The sequence below is a fragment of the Mytilus trossulus genome, chromosome 6 (assembly GCF_036588685.1).
Source record: "Mytilus trossulus isolate FHL-02 chromosome 6, PNRI_Mtr1.1.1.hap1, whole genome shotgun sequence".
NCBI lineage: Eukaryota > Metazoa > Mollusca > Bivalvia > Mytilida > Mytilidae > Mytilus > Mytilus trossulus.
In genome coordinates this window covers 62,954,680-62,977,634 of record NC_086378.1, presented here as the reverse complement: position 1 = coordinate 62,977,634, position 22,955 = coordinate 62,954,680, and the positions used below count along the sequence as shown (strand labels likewise).

At 32.5% G+C, this 22,955-nt stretch overlaps 1 protein-coding gene across 1 annotated transcript in view; it reads right to left on the bottom strand.

The window, feature by feature from the left end:
• The window catches only part of LOC134723642 (uncharacterized), a 30,678-nt gene extending 13,718 nt beyond the window's left edge, over positions 1–16,960 (bottom strand). Inside the window, exon 1 of the mRNA XM_063587199.1 lies at positions 16,785–16,960. Coding sequence (XP_063443269.1) covers positions 16,785–16,802 — 18 coding nt within the window. The 5' untranslated portion in view covers positions 16,803–16,960. The remainder of the gene's footprint in view (positions 1–16,784) is intronic.
• Positions 16,961–22,955: the final 5,995 nt, after the last annotated feature.

Genomic DNA, 22,955 nt, shown 5'->3' with positions numbered 1-22,955 from the left:
TAGAAAACCAAAGTATAACAACACGAACCCCACCAAAAACTAGGGGTGATCTCAGGTGCTCCGGAAGGTAAACAAATCCAGCTCCACATGTGGCACCTGTCGTGTTGCTTATGTGATATCAAATCCGGTAAATAGTCTAATTCGGTAGGTCACATTTATGAAAGGGAAGGGGCTTGTAGTTACGACGAAAGGAACATATCCGATATCAGTTGTGAAACGGTTATTCCATAACGGTCAACCAACTCGTGATGGCGTCCGTAAAATTTACGAAGGGATGATTTCAACTGCACCATTTGAAACTCTTGGTTTTATAGCTTCCTTGTGAGCAGCAACCCTCTATCAAGAAAATCATGATAGGAAATGCAAGCACGGGAATATCGTATCAATTGGGAGATATATACCCCGTATGGAGATGCTACTTAGAAATGGAAAGTTCACAATTGGAAAGCTGAAATCATCTGTTTTATCGTAAAGATTTGTTTTCAACCGACCCTCATTGTCAATATCTAAATGTAAGTCAAGATATGAAGCCGACTTAACTGTATCTGTAGTATCCTTTATCTCTAGTTCAATGAGATACATGCTATCCACATAGTCACTAAATTTTGAATTATTTAGTGAAAGAACGTCATCTATATAGCGGAAAGTAGAGTTAAAGGATATTGCTAACTTCTTATCTTTCTTCCTAAGAAGTTCTTGTATGAAGTCAGCCTCATAATAATAAAGAAATAAGTCAGCAAGTAGAGGGGCACAATTTGTTCCCATTGGAATGCCGACAGTCTGATGAAAAACACGTCCTCCGAACGTAACAAATATGTTGTCAATCAAAAAATCAAACATCTTGATAATATCAGTTTCAGAGAATTTTTTGTTTGAATCAGAGTGCTCCTTTACAAAGTAGGATTGATTCCTTCCTAAGACAAGATACTTGTATCTACGTTGGTCATTCCTTTTTACAGAGTCGGGAAAATTATCAGATAAACTGTCAGCATTGTGTTCGAATTGTCCTTAACATGCGTATTGTCCTCTTCCATAGATGTATGATCTTGTACTTCAGCATCGACTAATTTCGTAAGAACAGGGTCCATAAAATATTTTGAAGAATTTAGTTCCAGCTGTAAATCTAGATAAATCTAACGAGATAATGCTAATTAAATGCTGATGATGTTTAGACAATATAAAAAGAAATGTTGCAGAGGTCGATAAGTCAATTTGGTCTTTGACTGGGGTCCAAACTGATTTTCCCGCAGCCACTTCGCGTATTCACCAACTATATGTCGAGTAATATCAGATATATTTCCATTTAAAATGTTCAGTGCTAGCTAGAAATCCACTGTTACCTTCACTTGCAAATCTGTCCTGACCCAATTGACGAATCAACCACATGTGATGCAAAATGCACGGGAGTCACATTTTCAGACTAAACATTATTTGTCTTGAAAACTGCATAAATGTTCTGAAAAATATAGTAAAAAGGCTGCAGATATTGATTCTTTAAATGTCTCTCCACCATGTTACAATATGGGCATCGTCTTTGTACTTTAGTTTTGGGGTCGCGACTAGTTTAGAAAAAAATGCATCTTGCGTTTACGACATTTTATAAAAGAAAGAGTAAATAAAAAAGGTGTTTCCGGACATCACTTGAACAGTTCCGTAAAACACATGTAACTGAATGACACATATATAATATATAATATAATTAAATATATACCACTTGAAGCACTTCGAAGACCCAGCAATATACCGTTGATTGTAAGGACGGACACTTATGTAGTTTAGGTATCCAATACAGTGATGAAAAATCCAGTTCTTCATCTTTGGCTGAAATTCCAAAGGAACAGAGAAAAGACCTATGATTATCTAAGATTTCCTCTTTGGTAAGCGTCGTGAGGGTATATGATGAGTTTCCAAGTGAATTGTAGATACTTAATTCATTTATCAAGCAGTTTATGTAATGAGATTTACATACAAACACGATATTATTTTGGGCTTTACCTGCAGGGACATTAAATTATTTTTCCTGGAGATAAATGAAGGACAGGTGTTTTGCAACATTTGGGTCTTCAGAGATTGCATAATCCTCGACTGAAATAAGATTTTTTATATTCTGATGCAAATACATATGCTAATGCAATCTATATACGGCAATTTAATGAGAAATTTGGAACTGTGATGGTCATATGTTTAATGCTTTATTTTATAATTTGGTGATTAAAAAAATGTAGGCGGTTGCTTACTATCATGCTAATTAATCTTTCAATTGCGTATTACATTTGAAGATGATATATCTAACGTAATATACGTATGTGTATTAGTCTCTCTTTCTTAATCTATTTCATTGTAATGCCCCACCTACGATAGTAGAGAGGCATTATGTTTTCTGGTCTGTGGCTCTGTTCTTTCGTCCGTCCGTTCGTTCGTCCGCAGGTTCAAGTTTTTGGACAAGGTATTTTTTATGAAGATGAAGTCCAATCAACTTGAAACTTAGTACACTTGTTGGTTATGATATGATCTTTCTAATTTTAAAGTCAAATTAGACTTTTGAACCCAATTTCACAGTCAACTGAACATATAAATTTAAAGTGGGATTTTCAGGTTGAAGTTTTTGGTCAAGGTAGTTTTTGATGAAGCTGAAGTCCAATCAACTTGAAACTAAGTACACTTGATGCATTATATGATATGATAATTCTAATTTTAAAGTCAAATTAGACTTTTGACCCCAATTTCACGGTCCATGGAACATGGAAAATGATAGTGCCAGTGAGGCATCCGTGTACTTTGGACACATTCTTGTTTTCATTTTTTTTTAATAACAGCTAGTATCATCCGTTCAGATATAACCACTCAATCACGTTAGTTGATAATATTTGAGTTTATAAATGTTTTGGATGACATCTAGTGATAATTATGTTTCTTACATGACTATCGTATTAATCAGAGAATTTTATGTCTTCCATTCTTCGGTTGTGCATGTCTTTTCGGTTATTCATAGAAGGTCATTCTTATAAAAAAAAAAGATGTGGTATATTGCCAATGAGACGACAACTCACCACAAAAGACCAAATGACACAGAAATTGACAACTGTACGTCATCATACGGTCTTCTATAATGTGAAAAGTCAATACCACATGCTAGTAGTCAGGCACCGTAATTACAAATGTAAAACAATACAAACATGAAAACTAAATGACCTCATTTATGTACCAAAATGGTCTTAATTGTCGACAAGACTAGTTTTATTGAGGTTTATTTTGATGATTGGTTCGCTTGTCTATAAAATGTTTCTGTCAGCAAAGAGACAATAGGACAACTTGTGACATTTCTGAATAATCGTCATCATCATTTTTGTTCAACAGCAAATGGTGACAATTTATTTTGGTTCATAAAACCTAAGTTGGCCATTTTTGATGTAATAAACTATGGACTGGTGGAAAAACTAATTATGTTTCTTTAAGATATACATTGATTTTGATTATTAAGTTATAAATCATCTACATTTATAAACATTGTATAGAATGGACAGAATTTAGTCAATTATTCATTAATAAATGATGTATTAGTAAGTGTTTGTTTTTATCAACCATTAAAGCCAGATATATAATATGGTAGCATTTTTTCTAACCAATGAAACAGTCATAATCCAATGTATAATATTATTAAGGAAAATTTTATATAAAGATGCATATGTGATATTGGAAAGTATTTTGTCTTTATTTTTATAATTTCAAATAAAGAGTCGTAAGAACTAAGGAAAATGTTGAATGAGTGCCAAAAAGACAACAAGCCATCCAAATTATCATGTTTAAAAAGTAAACTATTGTAGATCAAAGTACAACCTTCAAAGCAGAGCCTTGGTCAAACTGAACATGAAGTCAAAAGATCCCAAAACTTAACAGTGCAAAACAATCCAAACAGGAAAACAAACGATCTGATCTGATCTGAATTAAAAATCAAGAAACGGGAAACACTTATGAACCAAATCAACACACGACAATCAGTGAACAACAGTGATTTTGAACTGATGCAAACAAATACAGCGGGTTTATGTCGATTTCACCAGAACACAGTTGTAGATGTTTAATATTACAACAAAGACAATTTTAAAAATAGTGTAAGCAATGACATACATTTTGTTAGGAAGATCTTTAAAACAAACTTTTAAGTTTTGAAAAACTAAGGCTGTTTTACCTCATGAATAGATAATATAAGATGTATTTGGCAAAACTCTTAGATTGTTTTGGTCCTCCAAATCTTCAAATTTGTACTTTATTGGTCTATTAAACTTGTTTTCTATTCAGGCATCACTGATGAGTTATTTGTATACGAAACGCGCGTCTGGCTCAAATTCAAAAATCCCGACTTGGTATCTATGATGAGGTTATCCCGCCGTTTCAGATACGTTTTTTTTTTAAATAGGTATCGTTATTAAATAACCAATGAGACAATTATCTCATACGATAATTAAATGACATCGTACTTATTCAACAATTAGTAGTAAGGGTACCGTATACTACGCCATAAAAGTACAAAAAATAGTCCTTTGAAAAGTCATTAAACTATTTGTGAATTTTATGATAAGATAAGATAAAACGAACAGTTGGCATTGATTATGTCTGCATATTTATCATTTCATTGTGCAACATCTTATACAATAATGTTGATTATTAATTTGCGTGGTTTGTAAAAACATTAGTGAAAAAGTAAAATGTATCTAGTGATGTATTTGAATAATGTATATATTGTAATAATGCAATAGGTCTTTCTTTTTTTAACTTTTATAAGTGTTGGTATTTTAATAATTATAGATGCAGGGGCTGAATACACATTGGCATTTTCATATTTCCTTTTTTTGTTTGTGTTGATTGTAATTCAACTTCCGACAATAAGATATTTATCAAGACCGAGTATATCGTATCACTGTTTCGTTATCTTTCCTGGAAATCCTTTCAACATTATTAATTTAAATTCAAATGCGCAATTTTATTGATGGAAGACGAAATTTGCAATTCAATTGTTATAGACTAGGGTTTTTTTATAAAGAAAACTTGGTGATTCATTGAATTATTAAAACTATTTAAACAAATATCATTTTGTTTGTTTTTAGAATCATTTTTTCAAATGAACTTTTATTAAAAAAAAATATACTGGACTAATAGGGATTTTTTAAAATGTTTACTTGTAGCAATAAAACAAAGTTCGTAGACACATTATTTTCTTTTAATTTTCTAAAAACACATAATAAAACCTATCTTCTCACAATTTATTTTAAAATTCTATCTGATAGATTTTTTGTATTCACACAAATCTGTGGGTTTTGTTCATGAACAGTTTTACCATATTTAGGCAATTTTCGTCGACTCATAGCTTGAAAATAGCACGTTGGCTCATACGTTTTAATATATTTTTGAAAAAAGCATATTTAAACCTTCATTTTAGCAAACTATAAGATAATTCTGTCTCAAAAAGTGTTTACTTGAGGTCTAGCTTAAACGTTCTCAAAACTTTCTTGTTTTGATGGAGTATTTATGAAATTGACTCTCATTGCCTAGCAAAGGCTTGGTTTAAAAAGAATCGGTAAAATTCATGTTTAATGAGAACACAAACACCAACAATATACATTAATTCAACGACACATTATACATGTATATTATAATGTTTTATACAAAGCTTTATTAATTACGTAAACTACATAAATTATAGATTTGAAATGGATTTACTTTTTTCTTATTAATCCTGTTCATTGTTGTTCTGCTTATATATTCTGCATACTATGATATCCAATCGCCTCAAACAGGAATTTCGTTTTAAAGAAACTGTTAGGATTCTTCATATATCTATGCATTCGCAAAACCATTAAAATGTAAGCATGGTAAGTGCATGTGCTAGTAAAGTATTTTAATGATGCGTTGTTCAACATATTGAGTGATTGTCATCAAGATGTTTTAATCGGTTTTGCTTTAATTTTGTAATAAACATAATGTAGACTGATGATTTTTATCATGCGGAAGCTTATAAAGGCAATCATTTTTCATTATTTTTTCCAACTTTAATCTTCGAATTTCCAACTTTAATCTTCGAATTTTCAACTTTAATCTTGAAAATTTCTAACTCTTATCTTGGAATTATCATCTTTTATCTTTCAATTGTCAACATTAATCTTAGAATTTCCAACTTTAGTCTTTGAATTATCAACTAAAATTTTGGATTTTCAAATCATTATCTTTGAATTACCAACTCAAATCTTGGAATTTCCAATTATTATCTTGGAATTTCCAATTATTATCTTAGAATTATGAACCTAAATCTTGGAATTTCCAATTACAAATCTTGGAATTTCTAACTTTTATCTTGGAATTTCTAACTTTTATCTTGGAATGTTCAATTTTAATACTGGAGTAATCAACTTTAATCTTGGAATTATCAACCAATGAGACAGTTATCCATATGAGATCTAAATAAGCATCGTACTTCCTTTAAGAATCAGCACTAACGTAATTTATAAATTTTGTACTTATAATTCGGGGCTAAACTTATGGTAAAATGTTAAAGAAATATAGGAATTGATGAGGAATTTAACTTCGTAGTAATGGGTATAAGTAGATATGCCAACAATATGGGTCTTAAAATGCGCGATTTTAGATATGACATAGTCCAAATTACGTATTGAAATGCTAAGCTTTTTTTTACTTTGACGCGTCGCTGTGTGGCATCATAGCAAAAAATATTGTATCCTTTCAAGAGGTCATAATTATTTGGACTTATATATGATACTACTGTTTAGTTGTTGCTGACATTTTATATTGATATGCATTGGGTTTTTTCCTTCATATTTTTATATTGATTTGAGGTATGTTCTTCGTATCTTATATACATATTTTTATTCGAAATCTTAAATTATTGGCCGATTGTGATATTTGAATAAATATAACGTTCCTCCTAAATATATGCATTCAAAACTTTAAAAAAATGTATATAGGCAAAAGTCATTCTTTGAATATATTTAAATATGATATAAGTACCAGATATTATGAATTCTATGTTAATATGGGTACATTTGTTAAAGCAGAATGACATGCCCTACCAAAACTACTACTTAACTTTTGGAAGAGGCAAGTGAAAAATATATATTTTGAAGGTTAAAATATCTGCCAACTAGATTTGTTCAAAGGATAACGTCACAGGTATGAAAAATAATTAATTCTATTTGTATATGTTCTTATTTTGTACAAACACACCTTACAGCAATCACAGCTGATACATTATAAGGGTTTAGAATGTATCGTGCCATTAATAAACTTTACAAATAACCCATGAGACAATTATTCCATAAGAGAACTAATAAGATTTAATCATTAAGCATTAAATCAATTTAATAAATTAAGATTATCGTCTGCTAAAATACAGTTATCTTTTCTTTAATTTTGAAGGACTTGAGCGTCTTTCATTTACCTACATAATTTCGTAAGCGGTTTCCCGCTTTTATTTGGTATAAAATTGCATGCTTTTCGTGATTTGTTCATTGCATGATTTGAACTGAAGGAACACAAAACCCACCCTATCCCACCCTTGAAAATATTTTCTGCTCTCTGCTGTATATTTTCAGATATCGTTAAAGAAACGTCATGGATTGGATAGAATATGAACTGAATATATTGATTTACTGAATGGCTGAATTTATTACAGTTGGCGTCTGGTAGCCCAGTTGCCATTTGGAGAAAACATTTGATGGTTTCCCTTCTATGTTTTTATCTTGGACATTTATGAGACATTGTCGATGAATGCAAATTCATAGGCCGGTTGAAATATAGTTGAACTGTCCTAATAAATCCATGACAAAAAATTGCCAAAATTCAAACTTACTATTTGTTGTTTTTTATTATGTTATTATTTAGTTTGTCTTACAATTTATCTTCATTTGTATAACGAAGGTAACCTGGAGTCATTGGAAATATTACGAGTAATTTCAATGGATTTGGGTTATCTTTTATCTGGTATATCGAATTCCTAAATTTATATCTGTTGGTTTCTTTCGAATATTTAATAAATAACACCGTATTTCATCTAACAATGAGCACTGACAGTACCATATAGTGCGCAAAAAAAGTATAAATAAAATTCTTTGAAATGTCGTTGAATTATTTGTGAATTTTGTAATAAGATTTTACAAAAGAAAGAACAGCTGTCTTAGATTATGTCTGCATATTCATTATTATCATTGTGCGACATATTTATCAATTATTATGTTGATTATCAATTTGAGTGGTTTGTAAGAACATTAGTAAACAAGTAAAATGTATCTAGTGATGTAATTAAATAATATATATATATTGTGGTAATAAAATGGGTTATGCTATATTAGTGTTGGTATTTGAATATATATTTAAAGATGCAGGGGCTGAATACTCATACCATCTCTTCAGTTCAGACTTCTAATACCAGTTAATAGTTAATTTAAGAATATTAATATTCCTTTATTCACGAACAGGTGTACGTACCCACACAAATAAATAAAATCATCAATGCTTCCTTTAAATCATTGATTTAATGTTGATGTTCGCTCTTCTTTTTCAAAATAACATTTTTATAAAAGTATATTATAAATTAATAGTAAAAAATAGCAGAATTGAAAGATAAAAAAAGAAAAAAAGGTTTTGTGTTCAAGTTATAAGCCATTGCACATTTAGCGGGAATCAGTTCTCTCTAGATTTTACATACTTTTAACATTGATACCTTTTTTCTTTAAAAAAAACTATGAGAAAATAAAGAGAATTTTATAAATATTTTAAAATTTGAATTTTTGATCATCTATCAAATTTGATTTAAAGTGTCATATACTAAATCGTATTGATTGAACAACGCAAGACAACATAGAATGACTTTTTTATTGTTCAAAAGATCTGTTGACTTGTTTGGACCAAAGGACCACGTCTCGGGTGATAAGGATTGAAGAGCAAATATTTGTTTTTTTGTTTTCGTTACGTTGATTGAAACGTATACATCCAGGAATTGTGTTAAGTGAGTCTTCTCTGATTCATATTTTGTCGATATGCATTTTGTGTTTCTTTGATGAATCAGTTATTTGATTTATAGTTATTAAGGTTGTTTTATCATGTTGACGGTTGTACCCCAATGATAAACATTTTACCTTTTGTGTCTGTTTTGATCAACCTTTGTTATCAATACCTTGGAATTAAATGCGACTGTCATACAAGTGAGAGGTTTAGCTAATTATAAAACTTGGTTCAATCCACAGTTTTCTACATAAGAATATGCCCGTTCCCAGGCAGGAATATTACAGTTGTTTTCCATTCGTTAGATCTGTTTGAGCTTTTCAATTTGACATTTGATAAAAGACCTTCCGTTTCGACTTTTCGATATAGCTCGGTTTTTGTTGTTTTACTTTTTATATAAATAATACTTTAATAATAACTTCTAATTTTGAAGCATTTAGATTTTATCTTGCAAATAAAAATTTAAATAATGAAAGGAGGTGGCCAATGTGCCATTTATCACTGGGAAACCAAATGTCAATGTACTTTTTTTCAATAAAACAGCTTCAAGAATACTATACATGCTATACAATACGATTGAAATAAAGTACTTTGAAAGGTCATTGATTCATTTCTAATTTTATCCTAGAATAAGATAAATATGTACAGCTGGTCTTTTGTACGTCTACACAGTTGATTTATTCATTTATGTGCAGCAGATTTATGAATACTCACGTTATTCATACAATTATTTGCGTAATTTGGAAAAATTGCCGAAAAGTACAAACGTACACGGCGTATTGGTAAAATTAAACATTAACTAATTATAAATTAAAGGAAAAACAAAAAGGAAGCAACACTAACAAAATCATCATGCGACTGATAGCGTATAAACCCCTAAATGAAATATGAGTTTGCCCCATTGTTTTCTATGCTTATTCTTTTAAACTCATTTCTAGTCTTCATTGTAATGAATTAACACTAATAATTTTACTTTTAAAAAGAAAAACCTCCCTTTTTTAACTTTAAAGATGAAACATTCATCTTATGTGACTCTAATTTTAAATTTTGGAGCATTTTGATTTTAACTTGCAAATAAAAATTTAAATAATGAAAGGGGGTGGCCAATGTGGAATTTATCACTGGGAAACCAAATATCAATGTACTTTTTTCAAAAAAACATCTCCAAGAATACTGTAAAATACGATAGAAATAAAGTACTTTGAAAGGTCATTGATTCTTTTCTAATTTATCCTAGAATAAGATAAATATGTACAGCTGTGGTGGTGTTCTCGAAGCTATCTTAGGGTTAGGACGTGTCCTAAGTCTATCTTATGACAAGTCTTTGTTCTTAGTCGTGTTCTCGAAGCTCTCTTAACTTATGATATATCTCATTTTTCGTCCTAACTTTAGGACACCCAACAAGGTGTCTTAAGAGCATCCTATCTTCATCCTAGTGTAATAAAGTTTGGATTTCGCTTTTTGCTCATTATTTTACGTGAAAATGAACATGAAATGAAACGTACCATCGGTTATTAACTCGTATATAAAGAAAGGGTGAATGATTTTAAACTTTGAACTACGTGTTTCACGATACGATTATACTAAAAATTTAATTCTCTTTTCAAAACAAATTGTTTTCCAGTTTAAATAACAATCTTTTTTTTATATAATTACATTGGTAATTTTGCAATTTATTCTGTTCATGTTATTATAAAATTCGTAAATAATTGTATTCAATATTTTCGTCATTTATAAATGTTTTATCAACAAGTATCTGTATTTCGATTTAGGATATGTTTAGGACGTCCTAACATAAGATTCGTCTGAGATAGCTTCGAGACACAACTTAGGAGTGTCCTAAGTTGATCTTAAGTCCGTCCTAAAATTGGTCTTATCTATGACTTAGGACGAATCTTAGGAGACTTTCGAGAACACCACCCCTGGTCTTTTGTACGTCTACACAGTTGATTTATTCATTTTTGTGCAGCATATTTATGAATACTCTCGTTATATTCATACAGTTATTTGCGTAATTTGCAAAAATTTCCGAAAAGTACAAACGAACACGGCTGTGGTAAAATTAAACATTAAGTAATTATAAATTAAAGGAAAAACAAAAAGGAAGCAACACTAACAAAATCATCATGCACCAAAAACCCAAAGTCAATAACACAATGTTGGGATGTAAAAACAATCTTTTACTTAAATAGTCATACGATCACACGACACATAATAACACGAAGACAAATAAAAGGTTTAACTATAAAGAAGATAAAACGATTCATTGTTTCAGTAAATAAAATCAATGAAAAAAGCATGTTACCTATTATCATAAAAATTCATAATGTCTAATAAAATAAGTAGTTTTAGAAACAAAGTCCTTATATTTGAATAAAGAACCATTCATTTTAGTGGGAAATTGTTTTAACGTTAACATGGTTAATTAATCTTATATTAAAAATTGTTTGCTATCCCATCTCTGTGACTAAAGTAAGATAACTCTGGTAAATTTTTTCAACATTCAATCATTATGGAGAGATGATATTATTCTGTTTTCTTTTATACTCTTTTTCAAAAAAAGGTAAAATAGGTTTCGATTAGGTTCCAATATAAACTATTCTCTTAAGCATTTAGCATTAGTTTGAAGTTTCTGGAATAAGGTTGGTGCTATGATTTTTGTTTTTGTGTTGTTTCTTATGTGTGTTTGAGGTAGGTGGTACTACACTTCTTTCATGTATTTGTCTTTAGATATAAGATAATAATAAAAAATATTATGTTGGTAAATAATAATTTTAAACATTTCAAAACAAATAAAAGAAATTATAGATATACACAGGTCTTTAATAAACAAATACAAAATTCAAAGATCTGGTACATTTATAGATTCTGTAACGATTTTAAATGTTATAAAGTAACCATATGTAAATATTAAATTATAAATCTGTTCAAGGTAGACAATCAAAACATTGACTATTTGGAATTGAACATAGTTCAACAAAATATAACTTTTTACATGTTTAACCCCGCCACATTATTTATGTATGTGCCTGTCCCAAGTCAGGAACCTGTAAAATTTCGTGGTTGTCGTTTGTTTATGTGTTACATATTTGTTTTTCGTTCATTTTCTTACATAAATAAGGCCGTTTGTCTTCTCGTTTGAATTGTTTTACATAATCTTATCGGGGCATTTTATAGCTGACTATGCGGTATGGGCTTTGCTCATTGTTGAAGGCCGTACGGTGACCGATAGTTGTTAATGTTTGTGTCATTTTGGTCTTTTGTTAATAGTTGTCTCATTGGCAATCATACCACATCTTCTTTTTTATATTTATATACAAATGGCATATCAAAATTATTAATTAACACAGAATTCGAGCTAAACTTCAATACGATTCTGAACTATCCACATAACCAACAGTTTTATATCTATAGGATATTGACAGAAAATTAATGCTAACCAAAAGTGAAGTATATCTGTTTAATAGTTTTTCTAAACCTTCTCGTAAAAACTACTTGATTTGCATAGCTCATATTAAACGTTTTTACTAGTGTTGTCAAATCGTACTCTTTTGCCTAACCGGTTACTCGGATAATCGTTCGACCGATTAACCGGTTAACCGGTAGTTTTAAGTTGTCGTTTGAAAGCCTTTTCAAAAGTACTATACATGTACACATAGTTATAAGATGTGGTATGAGTGTCAATTTGACAACCTTCATCCAACTCATAATACTACGATTAAAGAATTGAAGTTTGTTCTTTGGCATTATAAGGCTTGTCTGTGAGGATTCCTGGAGAAGTTTGGTTTTTAATAAACAAATACACTGTATCAACTATAGCATTTGTACCAACTTTAGATTGAAAAAATTTTAAAAAAAACACGTCTTGATCTCGTAGATATGAATTTGTCTGAAACCGATCAATGTTTAATTTTCTCTTGTTGTCTTCGAAAATAATGTGGAGTGCTTCAATTTGAAATTATTAATTATAAAAAAAAGAAGATATGGTACGATTGCCAATGAAACATTTCTCCACAAAAGACCAAAATGACACTGAAATTAATAACTATAGCTCAACATACGACCTGTTTCTTTACTTTGTTTGCTTGTTTCTTTATGCATGTTACTCGTACTATCACGTTTACCTTGAGTACATTCACATTAGTTTTGCATTTCACTTTTTTTAAGGTAGCATTTCGTTTAAAGAAAGACTAAACCTTGCACTACAGAGGTTACACATTTAGATGTTGGTTTACACAATATAAGATCAAAAACGAAATAATGAACTAATTAGTAAAATTTAATCGCATATCTGATTTAAAGTTATCGTTAAAAAACATGTTTACCAATCATGTTTCTTTAAGGTCCTGCCCCGAGCTCTAATTAATTTTATGTATTTAGGATCAACAATAGCAATCAATATACTAGACAATTGATCTGTCAAATTAATATCCACGACGACAATTTTTAAATAAAACATAGCTATTTAATGATTTCCATGCAAATTTATATCAAAACTATCAAAATTATAAAAAAAAGTCCGGTTAACCGGTTAGCGTTTTTGGTATTCGGTATTCGGTCGTTCGACCGATTAACCGGTAAACCGGTTAACCGTTGACACCACTAGTTTTTACACATTGATATAAAAGTAAAATCACAAAAATACTGAAGTCCGATGAAAATTAACACGGAAAGTCCCTAATCAAATGGCAAAATCAAAAGCTCAAACACATCAAACGAATAGACATCAACTGTTATTTTCCTGACTTGGTACAGACATTTTCTTATGAAGAAAATGGTGGATTGAACCTGTTTTTATAGCTAGCTAAATCTCTCATAGTATAAGACAGACTATACGTCATGTGATTGCGGTAAATAGATATGTACTTAAAGCCTAAACATTTTGATAAATAGTTTACATTTTATCCACATTGGAATAACAACAATATCACAATTTCCGGATATAAAATTTGACTAATTAGCTGTATCCCGATATCATTAGGTAAATATTACATAGAATATATATGTCGTGTACATTTTATTATTTTGTACAGGTTATTACTTGTACAAAAACTTTGTATAAGTAATTACTTGTATGATGCCATCCTTATAGATTATTACATGGCATTTTTCATATGGCCCTGGTATCAGCCCTAGACTCCCATATCAAGCCAGAGGGCTTTAGCCCGAGGGCTTGATATGGGTCGTGGGCTGATACCATGGACCATATGAAAAATGACATGTAATAATCTATTTATCACATATTTTTAAGCAAGAAAAAACAAATACCTTACCCAAAATAATGTTTGATATTTCTTCAAAAATAAAAAAGATATTTAACGAAAACAAAATGTATCACTGCAAGTTAAAAATGGTTCGTTTCACAGTAGATAACAACGTTTTGTAAAAAGTTTTATTAAACGACTTTAAACTGTTACATTACAAATGTTAAAAAATGCTTAAGAAGAATCCTATATCGCTTTTCATTCCAATGTGGCTTCATATATTTTCTAAATTCTTTATGACGTGAAAATTTTACGAACACTTTTACGATTTTCACTGTTGATTTCTACTTTTTTCTTCTACAGCAGATTCAAAACTTTCTTAATTTTTTTTTCATTGTGTTCAACTTTTTTACAAATAGTCCTTGATTGACAGGTTACCGGAAGTTAAACTCGGGGGCTTGATATGGATTTCGAGGGCTGATATCGATATCGGCCCCGAGGGCTGATAACCAACCTTAACTTCCGGCTATTATTGGCCATGCAAAAACGTACATATCAGTACAAAATGTGTGATAATACAAGTTATTACCTGTACAAATATAGTTGTACCAGTAATTATCACATATTTTGTACTGATATGTACGTTTTTGCATGGCAAATAATAGCCGGAAGTCAAGGTTGGTTATCAGCCCTCGGGGCCGATATCGATATCAGCCCTCGAAATTCATATCAAGCCCCCGAGATTAACTTCCGGTAACCTGTCAATCAAAGACTATTTGTAAACAAGTTGAACACAATGAAATGATATTAAGAAAGTTACGAATCTGCTGTAGATGAAAAAAGTAGAAATCAACAGTGAAAATCACAAAAGCGTTCGTAGAATTTTGGCGTCATAAAGAATTTAGAAAATATATGAAGCCACACTGAAAGGAGTAGCGATAATACATAATTCTTCTTAAGCATTTTTTAACATTTGTAATGTAACACTTTGAAGTTGTTTAATATTTGCAATTCTTATAATTGATATATGTATGGTTAATTATTTCTGAAACTTTTCATAAAACGTTGTTAATCTACTGTAATACATTTTTTATTTTTTTTCGTTAAATATCTTTTTTTATTTTTGAAGTAATATCAAACATAATTTTGTGTAAGCTATATGTTTTCTCTTGCTTAAAAAAATGTGATAAATAGATTATTACATGTCATTTTTCATATGGTCCCTGGTATCAGCCCACGACCCATATCAAGCCCTCGGGCTAAAGCCCTCTGGCTTGATATGGGAGTCTAGGGCTGATACCAGGGACCATATGGAAAATGCCATTTAATAATCTATAATTACTTGTACAATTTTTGTTGCGAAAACGATAATAACTTGTACAACATAATTTTGTAGCGTTGTATGTGCTTCTACTTTTGCTTTAAAAAAAATTTGTCATTGAAAAACTCCTTTTTTGAGTAAGTAAGTCTAAGATTGTTTGTCAATTGTCGGGTATTGATATTCTTTTACTGTTTTCTCGTATTTATCTATTTGTTTGTTTATTTTTTCCTATCATAGAGCGTATGTATTTTTGAAATCTATATTGTGTTTGGTTTTCTTTTCTCTTTTTCAAACGTGTATTCTGTACTTAGTTGTTTTTTTTGTTGTTGTATGGATTATACAAGTACCCGGGCACGTCCACTCTGTTAAGAATTTCTGATTGAGTCCATCTGATGTGTTAAGCCTTATTCGACTGTTTTTTTTTAGTTCGTGATGATTTTGTATCTAAGGTTAAATTGTTTACATTGGTTACAGTTCGGTAGAAGCCTTATTTTATATATGTATATGATACTTTAATAAACATAGAAAAGAGTAAGATGATTCGCTGGTTAACTTTGGGTCAGGTCCAATGTAAAGGGCTGTTCATTAGGAAACTCAGATACTTGTAAGAAGGCACTTTGGTAGAACACCCCTCCTACAGTTTAAATCGGAGTATATATTAAGCAGGAGAGATTCTTAGCTCAGGGTCGATTGGCATACGTTTGAAGACGAAGACCTGATGTACGGTGCGTAGATATTCGAGATACTGTCTCTTATATATTATATATTGTGTTAATATTTCATAGTGTAATTAGGAACAGGTTGGTGCCTGTTAGAAATGTAATAAGGAACAGGTTGGTGCCTCTTAGAAATACGGACTTGTACGTTTACAAGTTGAACCGTATTGTACCGTATAGGACAAGTGTGAGTCTGTGTGACCACCTTCTAAAGTACATAATTTCACCAAGAGAACAGAGACAAGTGTGTTAACTTGTAGGGTACATTATTGTACCAGGAGGACAAGTTTGTTCCTGACCCAGGACAAATTTGTAAGAGTACAAGTTTGTACCAGTGTTTATATTTTGAGTAGAATAGTTTATAGATATTTTATTAAAGATTGCAAAGAGCAGTTGTAGATATTTTGGTTCATTGACGTTAATATTTGAATAAAGATTATTTGTTATATATTTTGTAAAGAGAGAGGGCAATTTTGGATCCAGTATCAAACTGGTAACGAACTTATTCTAAAGAGAAACAGACACGCTTACCCTGTGTACACGTAACATAATTTGGTGGCTACCGCTGGGATCCAAATTATTAATGTTTTAATCCATAGTGAAAGATTATATCCAAATTTGATCATCTTATAAACTTATATCCAAACTGTCTTGTGATGATTTACTGTTCACTTTTGCACAGATATTTTTTTTCAAACTGTTCACGTTTGCACAAATTGTCCTGTTAACGTTTTAAATTTCCCACGGTTAAATAACGATTATTATTTACATTAGGGATTAACGATCGATAGTGGTACAGGCAATCTTTTGATTGACATTAATTACGTTGTACATAAATTTATGACATTGTGTTGATATTATTATAGTGTGAATGCATGGTTATATCGCAAATTAAAGTATAAAAATGTCTTTTGATGACGAATTGACAAACCAAATTGAAGATATGGAAGAAACAAGGTATAGAAACAGTTTTGTTTCGTCTACACCTAAAGATCAGGGTGTTCGTCCAAAAGATACTTTTATAACAAGAAATGACTCGGGTCTGGAATCAAGAGGGTCCTTATTGTCAAGAAAGGGAGATAATGTAAAAGTTGATTTACCAACATTCAACAACCCGAATGCGCACAAAACTGTTAAATTTTCCCAAATTGATTTAAAGAAAGGGTATACTTTGCCTTTACCCATAATTAAAGGCTACATAAGGGAAAAAGACAAAACTGACAAATCAAAGTACCGACATACGGATAACACAGATAATTCTGGTGTGAAAATTAAACCATGTCAATATGAAGGTAGCACCTCATTGACGGACTATTTGTCTCATTTTGAAATGTGTGCACTTGTGAATAATTGGTCGGAAAATCGAAAAAGGGTTATACTTAGCGGTATCGTTAATAGGACAAGCACAGGCTGTACTTGGAAATTTACCAAGTGAGAAAAGACAAAGCTTCTCCGATTTAGTCCGCGCAGTTGAAGAGCAATTTGCTCCTTCTAGTCAAACTGAGTTATATAGAGTTCAGTTTAAAGAACGACGTCAAAAAGCCAGCGAATCACTTCCCGAATTAGGCCAGTCACTTCGGAGATTTTCCAACTTGGCATATCCTACTGCCACATTGGACGTACGGGAAACTCCCAGAATAGAGCCGTTTATTGACGCGCTCGTTGATTCAGAAATGCGGCTTAGAATAAAACAATCGCGACCGAAAGGTTTATATGATGCCGTGAGACTTGTGGTGGAAATAGAGGCGTACAATAAATCCGAAAACAAAGTAAGAGAGGAACGAGGTTATTTACGGCAAACTATGAACGATGACGAGTTAGATAGGGAAGAAAAAAGTACAAATAGTGACTCTACGACAAAAGACATTGCATCGTGGATGCAAACAATGGAGAAAAGTCTAAGTACTCTTATGACTGAAATGGCAAAATTAAAATCTAGTGGTACAAATGAGGGACCTTATTATGCTAAAACGAGATATACCAAAGTAAGAGGACAAATAAGGGTTGTTACAATTGTGGCAAATTTGGTCATTTAGAAAAGGGACTGTCGCCTACCCCGACGAAATAAGAACAATTATAATGGAAATAAGGGGGATGAGACTGTCAAAACATTAATGAAAACTAGAAAAACAAAATAACCGTAAGACAAATGAAGGTGCGGTTACAACAGCATCTGCAGATGCTGGTATGTATGTCAAACTAAATGTAAGAGACACTGAAGCCATGTTTGTGGTTGATACATGAGCAACTTTGCCGTTGGTATCTTCCAAGTTATAAGATATGTTGACTCCATTAGATAAATCATATCTAAGTGAAGTTAAGACAACTGTTAGGTCAGTGTGTGGCAATAAGCTGGAGGTTCGTGAAAGCGGGAGATTCAATCTGCATTTCGGTCCAAATATGTTTCAATCTGAAGCTGTTGTGATTGATCTGAAAGTTGACGGTATACTTGGTTTGGACTTCAGGAAACGACATATATGTTTAATTGATATTGAGAATGGGCACTTTTATATTGGGGATTGTAAGGTAGATTTGTGTTTTCAGGGATTACTAGTAATAGGCTGTTACCTAGTGGTTGCTTCAGAAGCGGTTGTTATACCGCCAAGGTCAGAAATTATCATAAATGGCACGGTTTGCTTAGCAGAAGGTCAAAAATAACCTCATGACAATGCATTGTCAGAAGCAAATGAGCATGCAGGGAAAGACTACATTTTGACTGCTAGAACGTTAGTAAGGTCAGGTGAAAAAGTCCCTGTTAGAACACAGAACTAGATCCTAAGACAATCTATCCTAGTACGACTATAGCCCAAATGTCTGGTGTTGAACAAGTACTCGAGGGTAATATTGGTTCAAATGAACAGAAACATGACGGACTTAGACCAGATTTACAAGATTTGTTAGACAGGACATCAGATGAACTGACTTCAAAAGACATACAAAAAGTAAAATATTTCTTGATTGATAATCAGAACTTGTTTGCTTCTTCTGACTTGGGGAAGACCAGTCTCGTAAACACGAAATCAATACGGGAAACGCAAGGCCATTCAAAGAACCACCTCGTCGTACACCTTATCATTTGAACACGGTAGTGAGTGACAGTCTTGACAAATGTTACAAAAAGGTATTATTGAACCCTCCCATAGTCCCTGGGTGGCAGGGATAGTCCTAGTTAAGAAAAAGGACGACAGTTATCGCTTTTGCGTAGATTATAAACGCTTAAACAGCGTGACCCTTAATAAAAACGCGTATCCTTTACGGAGGATTGACGATTTGTTAGATCATTTAGCAGGAAATAAATGGTATAGTACTCTGGACTGTTGTGCAGGATATTGGCAGGTGGAGCTGGCCGAAAATGACAAACAAAAAACCGCGTTTGCAACGCGAAGGGGTTTATTTCAATTTAGAGTCGTATGCCGGTTGGGTTGTGTTGCGCTGCACAGACATTTGAGCGATTGATGGAAACCATACCAGCTGGTTTACAGTACAGTGGGAAACATGTCTGGTTTACATTGACGATATAATCGTTTTTGAAAAAACACTAGATAGTATGCTTGACAATTTAAGAGACATTTTTGCTGGGCTTAAATCGGCTGGTTTAAAGCTGAAGGCAAAGAAGTGAACCTTGTCTACCACTAAGGTTCGGTTCTTAGGACATATTGTCTCTGAGGAAGGAATTTCCACTGACCCCGATAAGATTAAAGCTTTTAAAGAGTGGCCCACCCCTACAAATATAACCGTAGTTCGTTCCTTTTTAGGTCTTTGTGGGATACTTCAGAAAATTTATCAAAAACTTTGCCCACATTGCTCAACTGTTACACAACATAACAGAGAAGGAAACTAAGATGTTTGGACTTCAGAAAGTCAAGAATCTTTTGACCAATTGAAAGGTAAATTAATAAACGCATTAGTTCTTGCATATCCAGATTTTAATAAAGAATTCATTTTGAATACTGATGCAAGCAATTTGGCAGTCGGAGCTGTCTTGACTCAGACATCTAATTAAGGGCTTTAAAATGTTGTGGCTTATGCTAGTCGTACACTTTCAAAATCAGAACGAAAGTACTGTGTGACACGCAGGGAGTTGCTTGCTGTGGTTTGTTTTGTTAAACATTTCAAACCATACCTCTCCGGTAGAAAATTCACAGTAAGAACTGATCACGGATCATTAAAGTGGTTACTTAACTTTAAGAACCCAGAAGGACAGATAGCAAGGTGGATAGAGACTCTTGGTTCATTTGAAATGCAAATTCAACATCGACCAGGAATGCAGACGCACTTAGTCGCATTCTTTGCAAACAATGCGGTTATCATTCCAGTTTAGAAAAAGAGACTGTTTCGACTGAGACTGAAGACCAATATAACACTGTTAATGCTATCACCCGTTTTGATGGTAGCAATGAGAAAGATGATGGCAGTGATCATCATGATTTGTCTCTAAAAGAAATTCAGAACAATGATCATGACCTGAAAATAGTGACAAAATGGGTAGAAAAAGATGAACGGCCTGATTACAAAGATATTTCCGATAAGGGATTTTTCTTAAGATGACAATGGAACAACTTAGAGTTAAGAGACAGACTTATCTTCAGACGGTTCGTAGACCCTGCAACCAAAATTGTTAAAATGCAGGCTATCATTCCTTTATCAGAACGCAAAAGGGTTTTACAATTTTCCATGATGATAAATGTTCTGCTCATTTGGGTATCCATAACATTTTGGCAAAAATTAGTCAATCTTATTATTGGCCAGGGTTACAAAACGACATCAGGACTTACATAAACGGATGTGACAAGTGTGCAAAGCGAAAAAGTCCACAAAAGTCCAAAAGAGCTCAAATGGCTTTAGTTGAAGCTAATGGGTCAATGGAAAGGATAGCTACAGATATCCTTGGTGAGGTGCCAGAAACAGAGTTGTAACACATATATCTTGGTAGTTTCTGACTACTGCACAAAGTGGACGGAATCTTTTGTCATGCCAAATATGGAAGCTAAGACTGTGGCTAAAACTATAGTTTAAGAAGTCATTGTGAGATTTGGTGTTCCTCATTGGATACACTCAGATCAAGGCAGGCAATTTGAAAGCTTGTTGTTTCAAGAGATGTGTTGTATTCTAAACATTAAGAAAACACGTACCACTCCATATCATCCAAAATCTGATGGTATGGTGGAAAGGTTTAATAAGACTCTTGCAACAATGTTAAGTTCATTTGTGGAACAGAACCAGAGAGACTGGGATGAATACATTCCTTTTGTCATGATGGCATATAGAGCATCAGAGCACGAGACGACTGGACAAACGCCGAATAGTCTCATGCTAGATAGGGAACTATCCACCCCTTTAGACATCATGTATGAAATGCCACCATCAGTTAAAGATTTTCCTGCACATAAGTGGGCTTGGGAACTTAAGGAAAAGTTAAAAAAAAAACTCCCACAGTTTTGTCACGACCTCAAATTATCATATCAAAATTTCAGAAAAGATGACGAGGTATACGTTTATTTCCCAGTGAAGAAACCATGGTTGTCTTCAAAACTTACTAGTGTCTGGAAAGGTCCTCGAAAAATATGGTGACCTTACATATAAAGTTGAATGTGGTTACAGAGGAAAACCACAAGTCATACATGTCGACAGACTTAAGAAAGAGAACAAACATACATTAAGGACAGAATCGGATAATAACACTTTTATTCCATTAGATACTGAAAATTATACAGCTGAAAACGACTCTATAGAGACTCCTTATTCACAGGACATTGCTGTTCATGAGTCAACGTTGCCTGAGGAAGAAACGCAAGAATGTAATTATGAAGGGCGTCGTACAAGGCGAAAACCAGCTTGGATGGCAGATTACATTGTTAAATAGATTTTGTACATTTAACTGAATTAAAATGTGTATATAGTGTATATAGTATTTCTATGTTGTAAATTTAGTTTTAGACATGACGTTTTAGACATGCATGTGTTTTTGAAGCGTGGGTTTGTGATGTGAAGGCAGAAGCCTTACTTTATATATGTATATGATACTTTAATAAACATAGAAAAGAGTAAGATGATTCGCGGGTAAACTTTGGGTCAGGTCCAATGTAGAGGGGTGTCCTTAGGAAACTCAGATACTTGAAATGGCACTTTGGTAGAACAACCCTCCTTCAAGAATGGTACAGTTTAAATCGGAGTGTATAAGCAGGAGAGATTCCTAGCTCAGGGTCGATTGGCATACGTTTGAAGACGAAGACCTGATGTACGGTGCGTAGATATTCGAGATACTGTCTCTTATATATTATATATTGTGTTAATATTTCTTAGTGTAATAAGGAACAGGTTGGTGCCTGTTAGAAATGTAATAAGGAACAGGTGTTGGTGCCTCTTAGAAATGCGGACTTGTACGTTTACAAGTTGAACCGTATTTGCCGTATAGGACAAGTGTGAGTCTGTGTGACCACCTTGTTAAGTACATAATTTCACCAAGAGAACAGAGACAAGTGTGTTAACTTGTAGGGTACATTATTGTACCAGGAGGACAAGTTTGTTCCTGACCCAGGACAAATTTGTAAGAGTACAAGTTTGTAGCAGTGTATATATTTTGAGTAGAATAGTTTATAGATATTTTATTAAAGATTGCAAAGAGGAGTTGTAGATATTTTGGTTCGTTGACGTTAATATTTGAATAAAGAGTATTTCTTATATATTTTGTAAAGAGAAAGC